The 14185-nt window shown below is 39.8% G+C and overlaps 1 protein-coding gene across 1 annotated transcript in view; it reads left to right on the top strand.

Moving 5' to 3' along the window:
- Positions 1 to 13791, top strand: part of LOC308373614 (coiled-coil domain-containing protein 172-like) — a gene marked incomplete at both ends in the record, with an annotated part of 56754 nt that extends 42963 nt beyond the window's left edge. Inside the window, 2 exons of the mRNA XM_080849184.1 lie at positions 9427 to 9528; positions 13688 to 13791. Coding sequence (XP_080705310.1) covers positions 9427 to 9528; positions 13688 to 13791 — 206 coding nt within the window. The remainder of the gene's footprint in view (positions 1 to 9426; positions 9529 to 13687) is intronic.
- Between the last annotated feature and the right edge of the window lie 394 nt (positions 13792 to 14185).

The following is a 14185-nucleotide window of genomic DNA, read 5'->3' as shown; positions in this document are numbered from 1 at the left end:
TAGAAACGGTACAATGTAGAAAAACCCGTTATTGTAACTGAAGAATACATCTGAGGTGATTTGCGAGGCATCTGAGCCAGCTATCTAATGTTAGAACTAGGGCTTTCTAATTAATTAATCGCATTTTAATCGCATAGAAATATTTGACCTGAGAACAGTGAGAAGTCATTTTTTTCACATGGATTTTTAGTATACCATTGAATAATGACTGAATACGTAAGCTTAAGCAACACAAATATTGATATTTTTTGTTCAAGTCCAACAGACCAGTGCAATTTTTGCCATTTAAGTGTAGCAATACCATACTTAGAAATATAGTAGGCCTACATTTCAGAAATTCAGGTAGCCTATAGATAGGTAGACCTTCTGTAAACCACAATACTTTCGAGTACATTCAGAACATTGGAAACCCTGACTGTTAGAAAACATCTCTCTGTTGCTTCACAAGCCATAACAGACTTTGTTGATTTACCAACAGCTGGTTTAAAAAAAAATAATAATAATAATTTCAGTGCAACTCTCTCAATAACCTTGACCAAAACATTAAAGAGTTCAACCTAAAGTTCCAGTTGCACCATCAACATAATACATAGTTCAACATAAAGTATACCATTTAAAATAAATACAAAAAAGTGCCAGTGATTGACCTCAATACCTTCTATTCTTCCAATATCCTGATGAAAAATAAAGTGGAGTGGCGGAGTGGAGACACATACACAGGATTCATGAGTTCTGTGTTGTCGGGGTGTAGGGCTACCATAACTTTTGTATCTCGACAAATTAGCATATTTCCAGAATTACGAGTTTTCGTAATACTGGGCTTTCGGAACATTGACATGACACCACGTGAACACAGGAGGGGGGAGGAGTTAGCTGTATCATTAGTGTTTAAAGGCACATGTGTCAAACTCAAGGCCCGCGGGTCAGATCCGGCCCGTCTAGTGATTTCATCTGGCTCCTCAGAATGTTGCAAAAAGTTCCATTGATTTGAATGAGCCACAGTGTAATGAGGCTGCTGTAAGGCAAACTTTATTGTACTAGCGGAGATCGCTAAAGCAGCCCAACTCTTTACCGAGGGAGAGTTTGTCAATAACTGCATGATAAAAGTTTGCGACATGGTGTGCTCTGATAAAAGGCAAGCATTTTTAAATGTGAGCCTGAGCAGAATCACCGTTGCTGATTGTATGTCACCTTGCCACCGATCTACAACAACAGCTGATGGGAAAGGGAAAAAATGTTATCGCATACTCCCTTGCTGTGGATGAGAGCAGTGGCACATTTGATACTGCCCAGCTATCAATCTTCATCTGTGTGAACATAACTCGTTATAGAGGAACTTGGGGATTTAAATCAATGCTTGGCACAACGACGGGGAAAGATCGCTTTGAAGAGCTACCCAAATGTGTAAATGAAATGGGGCTGCCTTGGGACAAACTTGTTGGACTGACCACAAATGGAGCGCCTGCTACATGCAGAAAAGATAGGCATAAGAAATGAATGCCACTGATGTTTATTTTATTTTGAAATTTGAACTCTGTGTTTATAGGCGGTAACTAATGGCCCTTAGATTAAGCCTGCTTGTCCCCGATTCAATAGGCCATTGTGAAACTTAAGGTCATGGTAACATATGAAAAAATATGTCTGGCCCTTGACTTGGACAGAGTTTTTAAATTTGGCCCTGTGTATTTGAGTTTGACACCCCTGGTTTAAAGGAACAGGAACTCAAAACAGCTGTTTTAAATTATCCTTGTACCAATGTATGTTACAGCTATTATTTTTAGCCTTACACTTTGCACAATTATTAGGCAAGTTGTATTTTTGAGGATTCATTTTATTATTGAAAAACTACAGTGCTCTCGGCCCATTCAAAATGTCAATAAACCTTAAACCTGAATGTTTAAGAAAGTAAAAGTGAGGTTTGGTTTTTCTTAGGAGAATATCTATGTGTACACAATTATTGGGCAATTAGTGTGCATATTTACTATGTAACTAAATGAAAAACGATGTATTTGTTTATTTCCATATTTATAAGTGAGAATAATAAACAAACAATTCAAAATTCAAAAATAAACATTTCTGACATTTAAAAAAAAAAAAATCAGTGACCAATATAGCCACCATTCATTAAAAATTACAGTATCAAGCCTTCCATTCATGAAGTCTGTCAGTTTCTTGATCTCAGGGGTTAAAGCAAAAAAAATCCTGAGCCTGAACTTTCTATGTGTGTGGGTGAGTCCGAGGGGGGGCGTTGTCCTGTGGCAAGGACACATTAAAGGGTAAAAAAAAATAAAAAATAGAAATGAATGATTGCAGATTATGTTGGGACTTTTGAAACTGCAATACCAAGAAGGTCAGCAATAGTACTCCACCTTACTACAATATGGTACTAACACATGTAGCATTTACGATTTCTTTTGATATCAAGTTTTGCTGCTAAGATTTAAATGCTAAGATTTGTCCTTTGAAGATTTCAAGATGACCTACAATCACAAGGTGACATGTTATAAGGGTATGTGAAATTCAGTCAGTGGAAGAAGATTTGATTTGCAACCATTTTATTGAGGATATATGAAAAAGGTCAGTGATTCACTTTTTAAACCGTTAAAGTGCAACAGTGAACTGTAGATAATACCATAGTTTTATATTGCAAACTTTTCCATAATTACTTTGTTCAAAAGAAATCATCTTTCATTTAAATATACATCTTTTATTCTAGCATAAGTGCTGAGGCATTGGCTATATTCATGTTCCTGCCTGGCAAGTGTTGCGTTTTTACTGCGTTGTCATCTTCTTAAAAAAAACAAAGGAGGACATTGTCCATGTTCTTGGCGAGCCTGGAAGACAGATTGTGTTCTGCGATGAACGTACACACGTATTTTCAGGGCACATACCTGGTCAGTTATTGATGCCGGTACATCAGCTGTGGTTGTTGCTCCCGGTAAAAGCTTTGTGTGCTGGATAGCAGGAACAGCTACTCTATGAGCGGAGTCTAACTCATGATGTGGAAGCACTTTTTTGAGCAAAGTGCAGAAGCAAGCACCTTCTTCTCTTTACTTCTTACACCGGCTACCAAAAGGCTTACTATCCTTCCCTATCTCTTCTATCCATGCCCAGCGCCATTTATTTTTCAATCCTTTATCAACAAAGAGGGCATCTCCCCAAGGATTCTTGAACTTACTCTTCTTCGGTGTGAAGGTATCTCTACTTTGGCGTCTACGTAGCATAGGCGGAGCGATATAGAAAAGTCGGTGGTGAAAGCATATTTTCCCAACCCTACACTAATCTACTTCTGATTGGCTAATGTTATTTTGAGAGCCTGAGAGTTGTGCTCCTTTCATATCATTGGCAGACGAACTCATGAACTCGAAAGTAATGGTGATGATATCAAGACGTATTTTTTTTTAATATTAGACTTTCTTTCCGCAGCCAAACACCGCACGCCGGAAATCCGGCAAGGTGCCGGAATACTTTAATCCCTGTGATCTGTTGACGTCAACGTTTTGTGCAGCAGCAACCACAGCATCCCAGATATTGTTCAGAGAGGTGTACCGTTTCCCTTCACTGTAAATATCCTGTTAAAGAAGGCTCCACAAGTTCTCAATAGGGTTTAGGTCAGGTGAGGAAGGGGGCCATGTCATTATTCTTTCATCTTTAAGGCATTTACTGGCTAGTCACGAAGTGGAGTACTTCAATGCAGGGCGCTGCATAACAACCATGGTCTTCTTGAAAGATGCAGACTTTTTCCTGTACCACTGCTTGTGTCTTCTAAAAAAAAGTGTCTTCTAAAAACTGGCAGTTGGTTTGGGAGTTCATTTTGAGTCCATGTTCAACCCGAAAAGGTCCAACTAGCTCATCTTTAAAAATACCAGCACATACCAGTACCCACCTCCACCTTGCTGGCGTCTGAGTCGAAGTGGAGGTCTGTGCCCGTTACTGATCCAGCCACGGGCCCATCCATCTGGTCCGTCAAGAGTCATTCTCATCTCATCAGTCCATAAAACCTTTGAACAATCTGTGTTCAGAAAGTTCTTGGCCCAGTCTTGACGTTTCAACTTATGTGTCTTGTTCAGTGGTGGTCGAGTTTCAGCCTTCCTTACCTTGACCATGTCTCTGAGCCAGTGGCGCGGGAAGGGGGGTGCTGAGGGTGCTGCAGCACCCCCTAGCTCCAGGCAGGGAAAAATAAATAAAGCTCTTACTCATTTTTATGTATTAAATATATATTAAAACGGTTTAACTCATATTTTTGCTTTGGGGAAGAAATTAATGTTAAACAAATTAGTTTGCTAGTTTTTAGTTATCACAGGTATGCATGGAGATCTTGCTATATGAGTTTCACGTGTGTGTGCTGAAATTGGCACTGTAACGGATGAAGAAAAACGTAAACGAAATTGGAGTATTTTGGCAAAAATGCGACGAGTTGGAAGATGGAGAAGCTGCAGCACCTTCTTCTACTTTCCACTGACGCATAACTGTCGCAATGACTAGCAATAAGCAGAAACATATTTTGGAGTTGTTATCGAGGAGCATAGTTAAGATAAGTTTAATTAGCGATGAACAGTCAAGGACGTCAACAACGACGACGACAGAGTAAATCGTTGGCCACAGGCTATTCTGTTCAAAGGCTACATTTTAGGCTAATAGTTTATGTACTTTATCTGAGGGTATCTAGAGATAAAGGAGCAAATTAACATAGACCAAACTTTCGATTTATTTATTGTGGATTGTCAGGGAAAAATCCCTTATCTAGACATTTGAGTTTAGATTACAAACCACACTGTGAGGCAGAACATATGTTTAAACCTTGACAGTCAAAGGAGAGGTCTTGTTTGGGGAAGTCCCTAGAAGAGCTCTGATCTCCCTTGGCTGGCTCAGCCCTTTTATTAACTCTTAGCTTACACAACGTGTTATCCAAGCGTGGCAGTTACCCCGCCCAAACAGATACATGGCTTGTTATTGTTATCAGCATATACAGACAAGCACAAATTCAGACGTCTTCATGGCCCCCTACTTCTGCATTTTAATCAGCTCATTGCACGCTTCTCCTTTTTGCAGGAAGCCACTTTGGACACAGTAACACAATCACATGCACAGACTTTCACAGTATTTTTCCACTCAGTGTTTCTTCACATGAGTGCCTAACTTTTAATACAAGTCTCAAATCTCAAGCAAGGTTATTAATGATTATTTCCTTTAATACATAATTTCCATTACATGGATTCACAGGAGTTGTGAATGTTGATCTGGAAGATCTCGAGATCTGGAACATGCCACATAATCGATCGTGTTATGTTTTGTTGTTGTATTTTTTGGATTTCTCGTTGGAGCAATAATTGTAAGGCAATACCCAGCTAATTTTAACTTCAGCCTCTAGGCTTAATTTAGGCTATGTACTGTATGTGGATATCATCGTAGATGATGGAGGACATTTGCATTAATTGAACTCCGGCAGTGAATGTGTACTGGCTACGGAAAAATGAAATAAAGTTTGCATATATTAGAAATAGTTCAGGCTTGCTTCTGGTGTATTTTAAAAGTTTTTTAAATATCAGTTAGTGGTCACAATCAGCGCTATAGCCCCTAAATACTTTTACTAAATACTTCTACTAAAATCATATTGTTGTGACGTCACATATTTTAGTAGAGCCCACAGCACCCCCGGCATGAAAGAGGTTCCAGCGCGCCTGCTCTGAGCACTCCAGGCAGGTTGCAGTTCTGGAATATGACAGCACTGGAGTATAATGGGTTCCTGGTAGCTTCACGTTTGATTCTTCTCAAATCTTTGAAAGTTAATTTGAATCTTTTTTTCTCAACACGTTTTCTGTCGACTCTTTGCAACAAAATGTGTAATGGTTCTGTGATCATGCCCAAATATCTTATCAATTTATTAATAGAGAGCTGCATCCCTCTGAAAGACTTTTTTAAATTTAAGTCAGTTAAATCTCTTTTTTGGCCCATTTTGCCTGAGGAAAAGAAGCTGCCTAATTATTTTGCACACCTCGAATTAGGGTGTTGATCTCCTTAGGCCACACCCTCCCTCATTACACAGATGCACATCACCTGATATGCTTAAATCCAATAAGCATTTAAGTTTATACAGCTTGGAATTGGAAAATATGCATAATGATACGGTCAAATTTTTTTTCTAATAATTGTGCACACAGTATATTTGAGCAGTTGGGGAAACAATGTTCACACCATTAATGTCAGATTTAAACGTGATTTACTTTTAGGGCCCTATCTTGCACCCAGCGCAATTGACATTGTCACCGACGCATGTATCATTCCTATCTTGCACCCGGCGCACAGCGCGATTTTCCCTCCAGAGGCGCGCTTCGAAATGAACTTGTGTCGACATGGGCGGGGGCGGAACAGAGAAGGCGTTTCTCTGGCGCAAGTGGCATTTTGCAGTTTCAAAACAACGCCGTGCGCCGTGCGCCATTGACCACAAAAAAGCTGGTCTAATGTCAGAGGCGCAATGTCTAAAGTCTGTAACGCGTATTCAGAACGCTATTTTAAGGGCGCATGTGCTTGCCCGCACAGTATATTACCTATAGGCTACACTTTACTTCTGTCGTCTTCACGAGAGATTTACACCAATTTTTTGGCAAGCCATATATAATTACAAGGAAAATAAAGTATTTACCACATGAGGAAATCATTGTGATATGGGCCATTCTACCGAATTCGTGTAATATGCAGTCCCTCAACAATAAAAACTATTTACAAAACAATTAGGTATTTAGGCATAGATATTTAATTAGAAAATGTTATGGTCTATATAAACCCAATGCATTACATGAGATAGTGATAAGTTAAATATGTACAAAATCATCATTTATAGGGTACTTTCTATTGGGAAGTAGCTGTCCCCAACCCTGACACCTAGATTTCAATGCCTTTAAATAACACTTTTCATTTTTTTTATATATTTTTCAATGATTTAATTTCAAAGATCTTTTTGATTGGGTTGAAACAGAACTTGGAATATTTAGATTTATTGTGGGTTTAATTTTTAAATCAATTTACTATACTCAAAAAATCATGTCCCTAGTTTTCATGTCACTACCGAAACACAAGAGTTTTAGTCCATTGGCTGAGCCTGTGTTTTAGCCACGACTCTGCATTTTTGACCATGCAGTGACACTGCATCTCTGTCCCTCATGATTGAATGGTAAGTAGCTTAATACCATAGTTTTTATATAAATGTGTTCCAAAGTCTAAAAATCGACGTGTAACCTTAAGAATTGTCACTACCGAAACGCATGTTTTCTTCAATTAAGTAAACCTTTTGGGGTTTCATGGAAAATCTTATGTTTGTATGTGTGTTCACCTCTTCAAAGATGTGTTTGCAAGCTGTGTGCTTGCTAGAATTCTTTATTTATGCTTAAAGTTAGCTAGAATTGTCACTACCGAAACCGTCACTACCGAAACATATGGTAGTGACCAGATGATTTCGGTAGTGACAAAATGAAATGGTAAGTAGTTCAATCCCATAATTTTTAAATAAATGTGTTGTGTGGACTAAAGGGCGGCCCAGAGCACCTTTTGGATGATTTTGGGAGAGAAATGAACATCCATCCAACAGTGCAGTCACTACCGAAACAGTGCAGTCACTACCGAAACAGATAAATTGGACTTGAAAATTAGGTAAAAAATTCATTTCTATGGATTTCATTGTGAAAACCTTCAAGAAATATTTGTAAAAATACTCTTCAGAGAAGGGAAGGAAACACAATCTGAACAGGTCAATAATAATACTTTTTTACTATAGTAAATATGATGTTTCGGTAGTGACAATTTTTGGAAGAGGAAAAACATTCCAACACATTCTGAAAATACAATATAAAACTTGACTGTTCTTTTACTAGATATGTGTACTTTAGATATGGTACAATATACATACGGACAAAGTTTTGGGAATAAACCATAAAAAAAATTCTAAATATATCCGACATGACTTTGCATCAATTCGGTAGAATGGCCCATATACATATCCAAGATATTTTAAAAATAGGCATACATCTAGCGTACACAATGACCCAAATGATTCAGGTTAATTGCAATGGCGGTTCTGATGTCTGCCATCTCCTGGCAGATGAGCTGGGGACAGACGCACACTGTCCCTATCACATTTCTGCGGCGAGATAAGGAGAAAAGGGAGGGAGAGGGAGAGATCGGTAGAGAGGACAGCCTGATCAGTGGCTGGCTGGCCGCACGCGCGCGCGCACACACACACTCACACTCACTCGCTCTCTCTCTGGCAGATGAGCTGGGGACAGACGCACAATATCCCTATCACAGTCTACAATAAGTTTGGCTATACATGCAGTTACGTCAGGTCTAGTCCGACATGCTGGGGAATTCATAACATTTCCCGTAACACCCGACAGCCAAGAGTGGGCTAAGCAGGCGTTCTGGGAGAAGTATGGGTTCCCTGGCGTCCTTGGCGCTATAGACTGCACCCATATTCACATACCCCCCCAGTGTTTTACACAACATTGCCATGAATCATGGATGTGTAAATGAGGATAGATTAGAGGACTTTAGAAGACGTGAGGTTGAACTGCATGTGCCGATGGGTGCAATATTATTACCATGCATACATAACCTAGTGATTCAGTGAGGGTGAACCCAAAACATCGGAAAGTATGTTTTTGTGACTTTTATTTCAAATATGTTGCCACCAAAAAACGAATGCTAGTAACTGAAAAAATACAAACGAGAAATGAAAAGTAGAACCATTTCTCCAAACAAGCATGGGAAAATATTGCCGTGATTGTTTCTGGTAACACACGTTCTGGTGGCCTCACGGTCTTCCTCCCGGTAATTCCGCAATTACGATAACAAGCCGCTTTGCAATATGCGCTCCTCGCTCTTAAAGGGAATGTGAGATGACGCTTTGATTGGTTTATTGCATATTACGCCCAAACCACACCTATGGCTGAGTAACCTCCTTTGGACCAACCGTTTTGACACTTGCGCTGGACGCAAGTGTGTTTTTTCCGCCGTTAAAATAGCAACTGCGCCATAGAGCCGCCCAAACAGCTACTTGCGTTTGGCGCCGTCCTACTTGCGTTTCTGATTGGCAAGATAGGGCCCTTAATGTGTGTTGGACCATTCTATGTGGAGTTATGGGTCTGTCCACATTAATTTAGATAGGAGTCTGATCTTGTTTGCCAGAAATAGCTGTATGGAGGCAAGGCTTGCCTGTAGGGACTTTGATTAAAGTAAAGCATCAAAAAAAGGTGGAGGAAAGCAATAAAGAAAGTTAGCGCTGGAGATGACCCTGCTACTTCTATAAGTGCTACCTGCTTCGCTGCTGGAAAGATTCTCAGAATTCATATTGAATGTACAGTATGTGTTAAGTAATGACTCAGAAATATTTGTATTTGTTGTTCTTAACATTTTAAACTCCTTTGTTTTCAGAAATGCAGTGTATGACCCAAACCAATGCCCGTATGAACTTGACGGAAGAAAATAAAACTGTTCTTCAGTCACAGTTAGCACAGCTGGAGCTTCAACATGCGGGTAGGCTATTTTTCTGTGTGATGAATGCGTTTTTAAATGCAGAGAGACCTCTAAAAATGCTGTGGACTTTTCTATGTAGACAGTCTATATCACTCCCCTCCACTCCTTTCCAGGAAACACGCTAGGCCAAAGTTCTTAATTTACTGATGGATTTATTTCTCTCTTTAATTCATTGTAATCCAACGTCGAACTGGTTAAAAGCAGTCAAAACACAATCAACAGACAATCAAACCAAACATTCAAACCCAAAGAAATCAAAGAAATAAAGCATCATAAAGAGACAAACATACCTCGTTGGCTGCATAACGATTGAGAGGGGAAATGAGGCAAGGTAAACGTAATCACACTCATCAGCTTGGGCTCAGCGGTATACTACCATGACCGCGAGCCGGCGTCTCAGGTCTAGTCAGGTGCAATGTATGCTACCATAATAAAGGTGTGTGTGACCCCTGACCCCCATGACCTCACTTCCTACGAAACTAAACCCAATCATGAGAAAGACAAAAGGTAAAACAAACTTATCAAAACGAAAATAAATCACCAAAAAACAAAACTTGAACAAAGATAAACAAAACAAAATCTAAACAGTTACACTCCCACCAAATCATAACTGATTTCACTCAAAAAAATCATAAATGGTTCAAACTATTATAACCCTATATGGCAAACTGTGCAAAGTACAGCATTATTGAGCCTCAAGCAGCACGACAATCCTTTGAACCGGTCTGTCAAGATACACAGGTTTAGAAGTGCGCCTTCCTAAATGATCCAAAGTTGAATCGCTCATCAATAACTTAACCTTTCGAACCCTTCCATCAGAGCTTGGATAAACTTCAGCCACCCTTGCCAATCTCTATTGATTTCGAGGTGAATCATCTTCTCAGAGGATGACTATATCATTGACTCTTGTATTAGGCTTATCCCTTTGCCATCGCTGTCTTTGTCGAAGATTGAGGAGATATTCCTTTCTCCATCTTGACCAAAATTCAGGGATATTCTTCCTCTCAATTAAAATTTGAAAGGATAACTTCCAGTGATTGAACTGCAGTGGGTCGCCACAGAAGATGGTTGGTTCTGGAACCGGCAGCCTATTTGCTGCTATGGCCTCAGCCAAGGCCTTGACAAGATCTTGAGTGTCATTTGAGAAACCACCCCTTGATGGCACACTTCTTGGTTGTACTTCATGGTTCCTTTTTAAACTTTCCATTTCAACGCTGAATGCTTCCATTTGAGCCATTTTAATGATAGATACCTCTGCTTCTCGTCTTTCTTCAATACTTGTGGCACGACTTGGGTTTGACTTACAGCCACTGAAACGTTTAACATGACGCTTAAGACATGCGGCAGCCTTGACAACTCTTTTACGATCAGAGAACTTTGTCAGACGATCTAACAAGGTCCCATTTTCCGTTGCTTTGGTCTTAAACACATGGACAGCTTTACGTTCTGGATCATCCTCAGTGACTTCTCCCACCTTGTCATCTCCTACAGGCGCTGCTTCCTCTTGTGACACTACTGCAGCATCATTCTCCGTGTCTATGTCAGATCCACCTTCCACTGGGGGCTCCTCTTCTGCCGGTGCAGGAGTAGCCGCTGGAGTATCAGCATCAGATGCAGCTTCACCTTCTGTGGGTGTCTCTTCACCCTCTACGTCTTCTGATGGTGGTGGAGCAGAAGCTTCCTCTGGAGCAGCAGGATCGGCCTCACCTTCTGTGGGTGCCTCTTCACCCTCTACGGTTTCCGAAACTGCTGCTTCTTCTTCTAAAGAAGCTTCCTCTTCCACAGGACCCTCTTCCTCTACCAGAGCCGCTTCCTCTACCGGAGCCTCTTCCTGCACTGGAGCTTCTTCTCCCTGCACTGGAGCTTCTTCCGGCACTGGAGCTTCTTCTTCCGGCACTGGAGCTTCTCCCTCCACTGCAGCTTCTTCTAGCACTGGAGCTTCTCCCTCCACTGCAGCTTCTTCCTCGGCTCCTTTAATCCGAGACTTAACATTCTTCATCATAACCTTAGTAATAGAGGTGCTTTTTTCGAATTTGCGGCGCATGTCTTGAGTTGGAACATCAAGTTTTCTATAGGCATCGTAAATATCATTAAGTTCAGTTAATTCCTTTTCAATGCGGGTTACAAGTTCTTGAAGAATGACACTTGGAAGGTTTTGCTGCACAGATCTTTTAGCCACTTTAGTCCTGACTTTCCAATATTCATAGACATTGTTAAAACGAAGCAGCAATAAGTTTAACTGGTCCATGTGTAGGGTTTTGCCCCTCTCTTCTACCACTGGAGACATAGTGGATTTTGTATTGCCTAACTGTAACACTGAGTCGCTGTCTTCAAACAATTACTACCTACTAAACTTGAAGGGTTCATAAAACAACTTGATGACAGCTTCAGCTACACTTGAACATAGTCGGCAATAACAATACAAACGTACATCAACATACAATTCAGCAACCTGGTGATACACGTGCAAACATTTTCAATTCGGTTGCATTTGTCAAAGCCCCCAATATCAGTTTTAAATTTCCTTAAATGTGGCCATTAGGCTAATAAAGACAACCCATTATCATTGTTCATTGATTAAAGCTTCAAACCGTCTAAAAGAAAACATGAATGCTAAAAGCTGCTTATCCGTTTCATGCCGTTCCTCCACGCGTCTTCAATCGCTGAAGCGCGTTGTAAATCCGAACACAGTTCATGCGTGAAGTCACTTTAGGCAACGAGTCCAATTCGCTTGCTTCTTCAGCGAAAACGTGGCTTTAATCCGAGAAACTTTCATTAATCCCCGGCAAACTGACGAATCTTCAGGTTGAGGACAGATAACCCGTGAGCCGATGCAGAGTTCTGCTCCGAGTTCGCCTCAAGTTCGACTCGAGTTCGACTATCACTCCCCTCCACTCCTTTCCAGGAAACACGCTAGGCCAAAGTTCTTAATTTACTGATGGATTTATTTCTCTCTTTAATTCATTGTAATCCAACGTCGAACTGGTTAAAAGCAGTAAAAACACAATCAACAGACAATCAAACCAAACATTCAAACCCAAAGAAATCAAAGAAATAAAGCATCATAAAGAGACAAACATACCTCGTTGGCTGCATAACGATTGAGAGGGGAAATGAGGCAAGGTAAACGTAATCACACTCATCAGCTTGGGCTCAGCGGTATACTACCATGACCGCGAGCCGGCGTCTCAGGTCTAGTCAGGTGCAATGTATGCTACCATAATAAAGGTGTGTGTGACCCCTGACCCCCATGACCTCACTTCCTACGAAACTAAACCCAATCATGAGAAAGACAAAAGGTAAAACAAACTTATCAAAACGAAAATAAATCACCAAAAAACAAAACTTGAACAAAGATAAACAAAACAAAATCTAAACAGTTACAGTCTATTTGGTGTATTTACCTCCACCTTGTCCATTATTTTTACATTTGGCAACTATGACGTAGTTCTAAAATAGCTGTCCCAATCCTTCGAAACTAACACCTCCACTCACCCACACTATCAATGTTACAAGGATTTTTTTTTTGTCTATTTATTCTATTGTCTATCATAGGGAGAATTGTTCACAAGACAGTATATTATGTTGAAAACGCATAAAATACAGGTCAGACTGTTGTCAGTGACCTGTACCTGTTTCAAAGAAATAGTAGTTATAAGTAGACAAATATAGGTCTTCAGTCCTTTAGATTCTGGTTATTGTCAGAATAAACATTTACATTTTACAAATTTATTTTAGTAGGTATAGTAGTCCAAAACAGATTTGGAAAAGGCATCAATAACAGTGAGAAATACAACATTATGTATAAGAAAACAAAATGCGTATAACAATAATAGATTACGGTATGGATGTCAGATTATGGTAAAGATGATTGTCATACATCTCCAACCTTTGATTGTAGAGAATAAAGAATTCTGAGCATTTACCAAGGCCGTAAACCCTTGATATACATTGCCTAGCAGAAGAACCATTGGCAGCGCTGTGTAGAGAATTGTACTTATAGGTATAAGTACAGCTGATGGCAGGTAGTTATCAATGTGGTAGAATACAGAATTCAAATAGCACGTGGGGATCACAGTCTACTGTTGCTGTCAGTGTTGGAACTGGTACCTTTACTTTTCAGTTTCTAAGTAGAACTTATCACTCTTATTCTTGCTAGAGCTGGACACAGAAGTTAAACAGGCTACATCCCTGACAGACTCTCTGAAAGATGAGAGAATGGCAGTCACCAAGAAGCCTCTAGTAAACAAACTTTGCCTATAGGAAACAAACTGTGCCTTTTGGATTCAACTGAGCCAAGGACTGGGTGGAGTTGGTCTTTGAGAAATTGAAGAAAAATGAAAAGTAAAATACTAATGAAACATCTTCAACAGTCAAATGTTTAACTATAACATTATATTGTGTCAGATTTTGCATGAACTAGTCACTGTAATCCTTTCCATACAGTCTTGTCTAACCTTATTTGAACACAAGAGGCATGTTAACTTGTACAATCTACAAATCATCATTAACTGCTACAGCATTCTACAATTCTGAGTACACACATTGCCAGACAAATATGGCAGACATACATTCTAACTAAAAAAACTTTCTTTTTGATATCGTCATGTTGTTAAGTGTGAATCTTAAGTAATCTTGTTTTACTTCATTCTTTGAT

The sequence above is a fragment of the Sprattus sprattus genome, assembly GCF_963457725.1.
Source record: "Sprattus sprattus genome assembly, chromosome: 12".
Classification (NCBI taxonomy): domain Eukaryota; kingdom Metazoa; phylum Chordata; class Actinopteri; order Clupeiformes; family Clupeidae; genus Sprattus; species Sprattus sprattus.
Note: the sequence above shows the minus strand (reverse complement) of the source record. Positions and strands in the feature narration are given on the sequence as shown.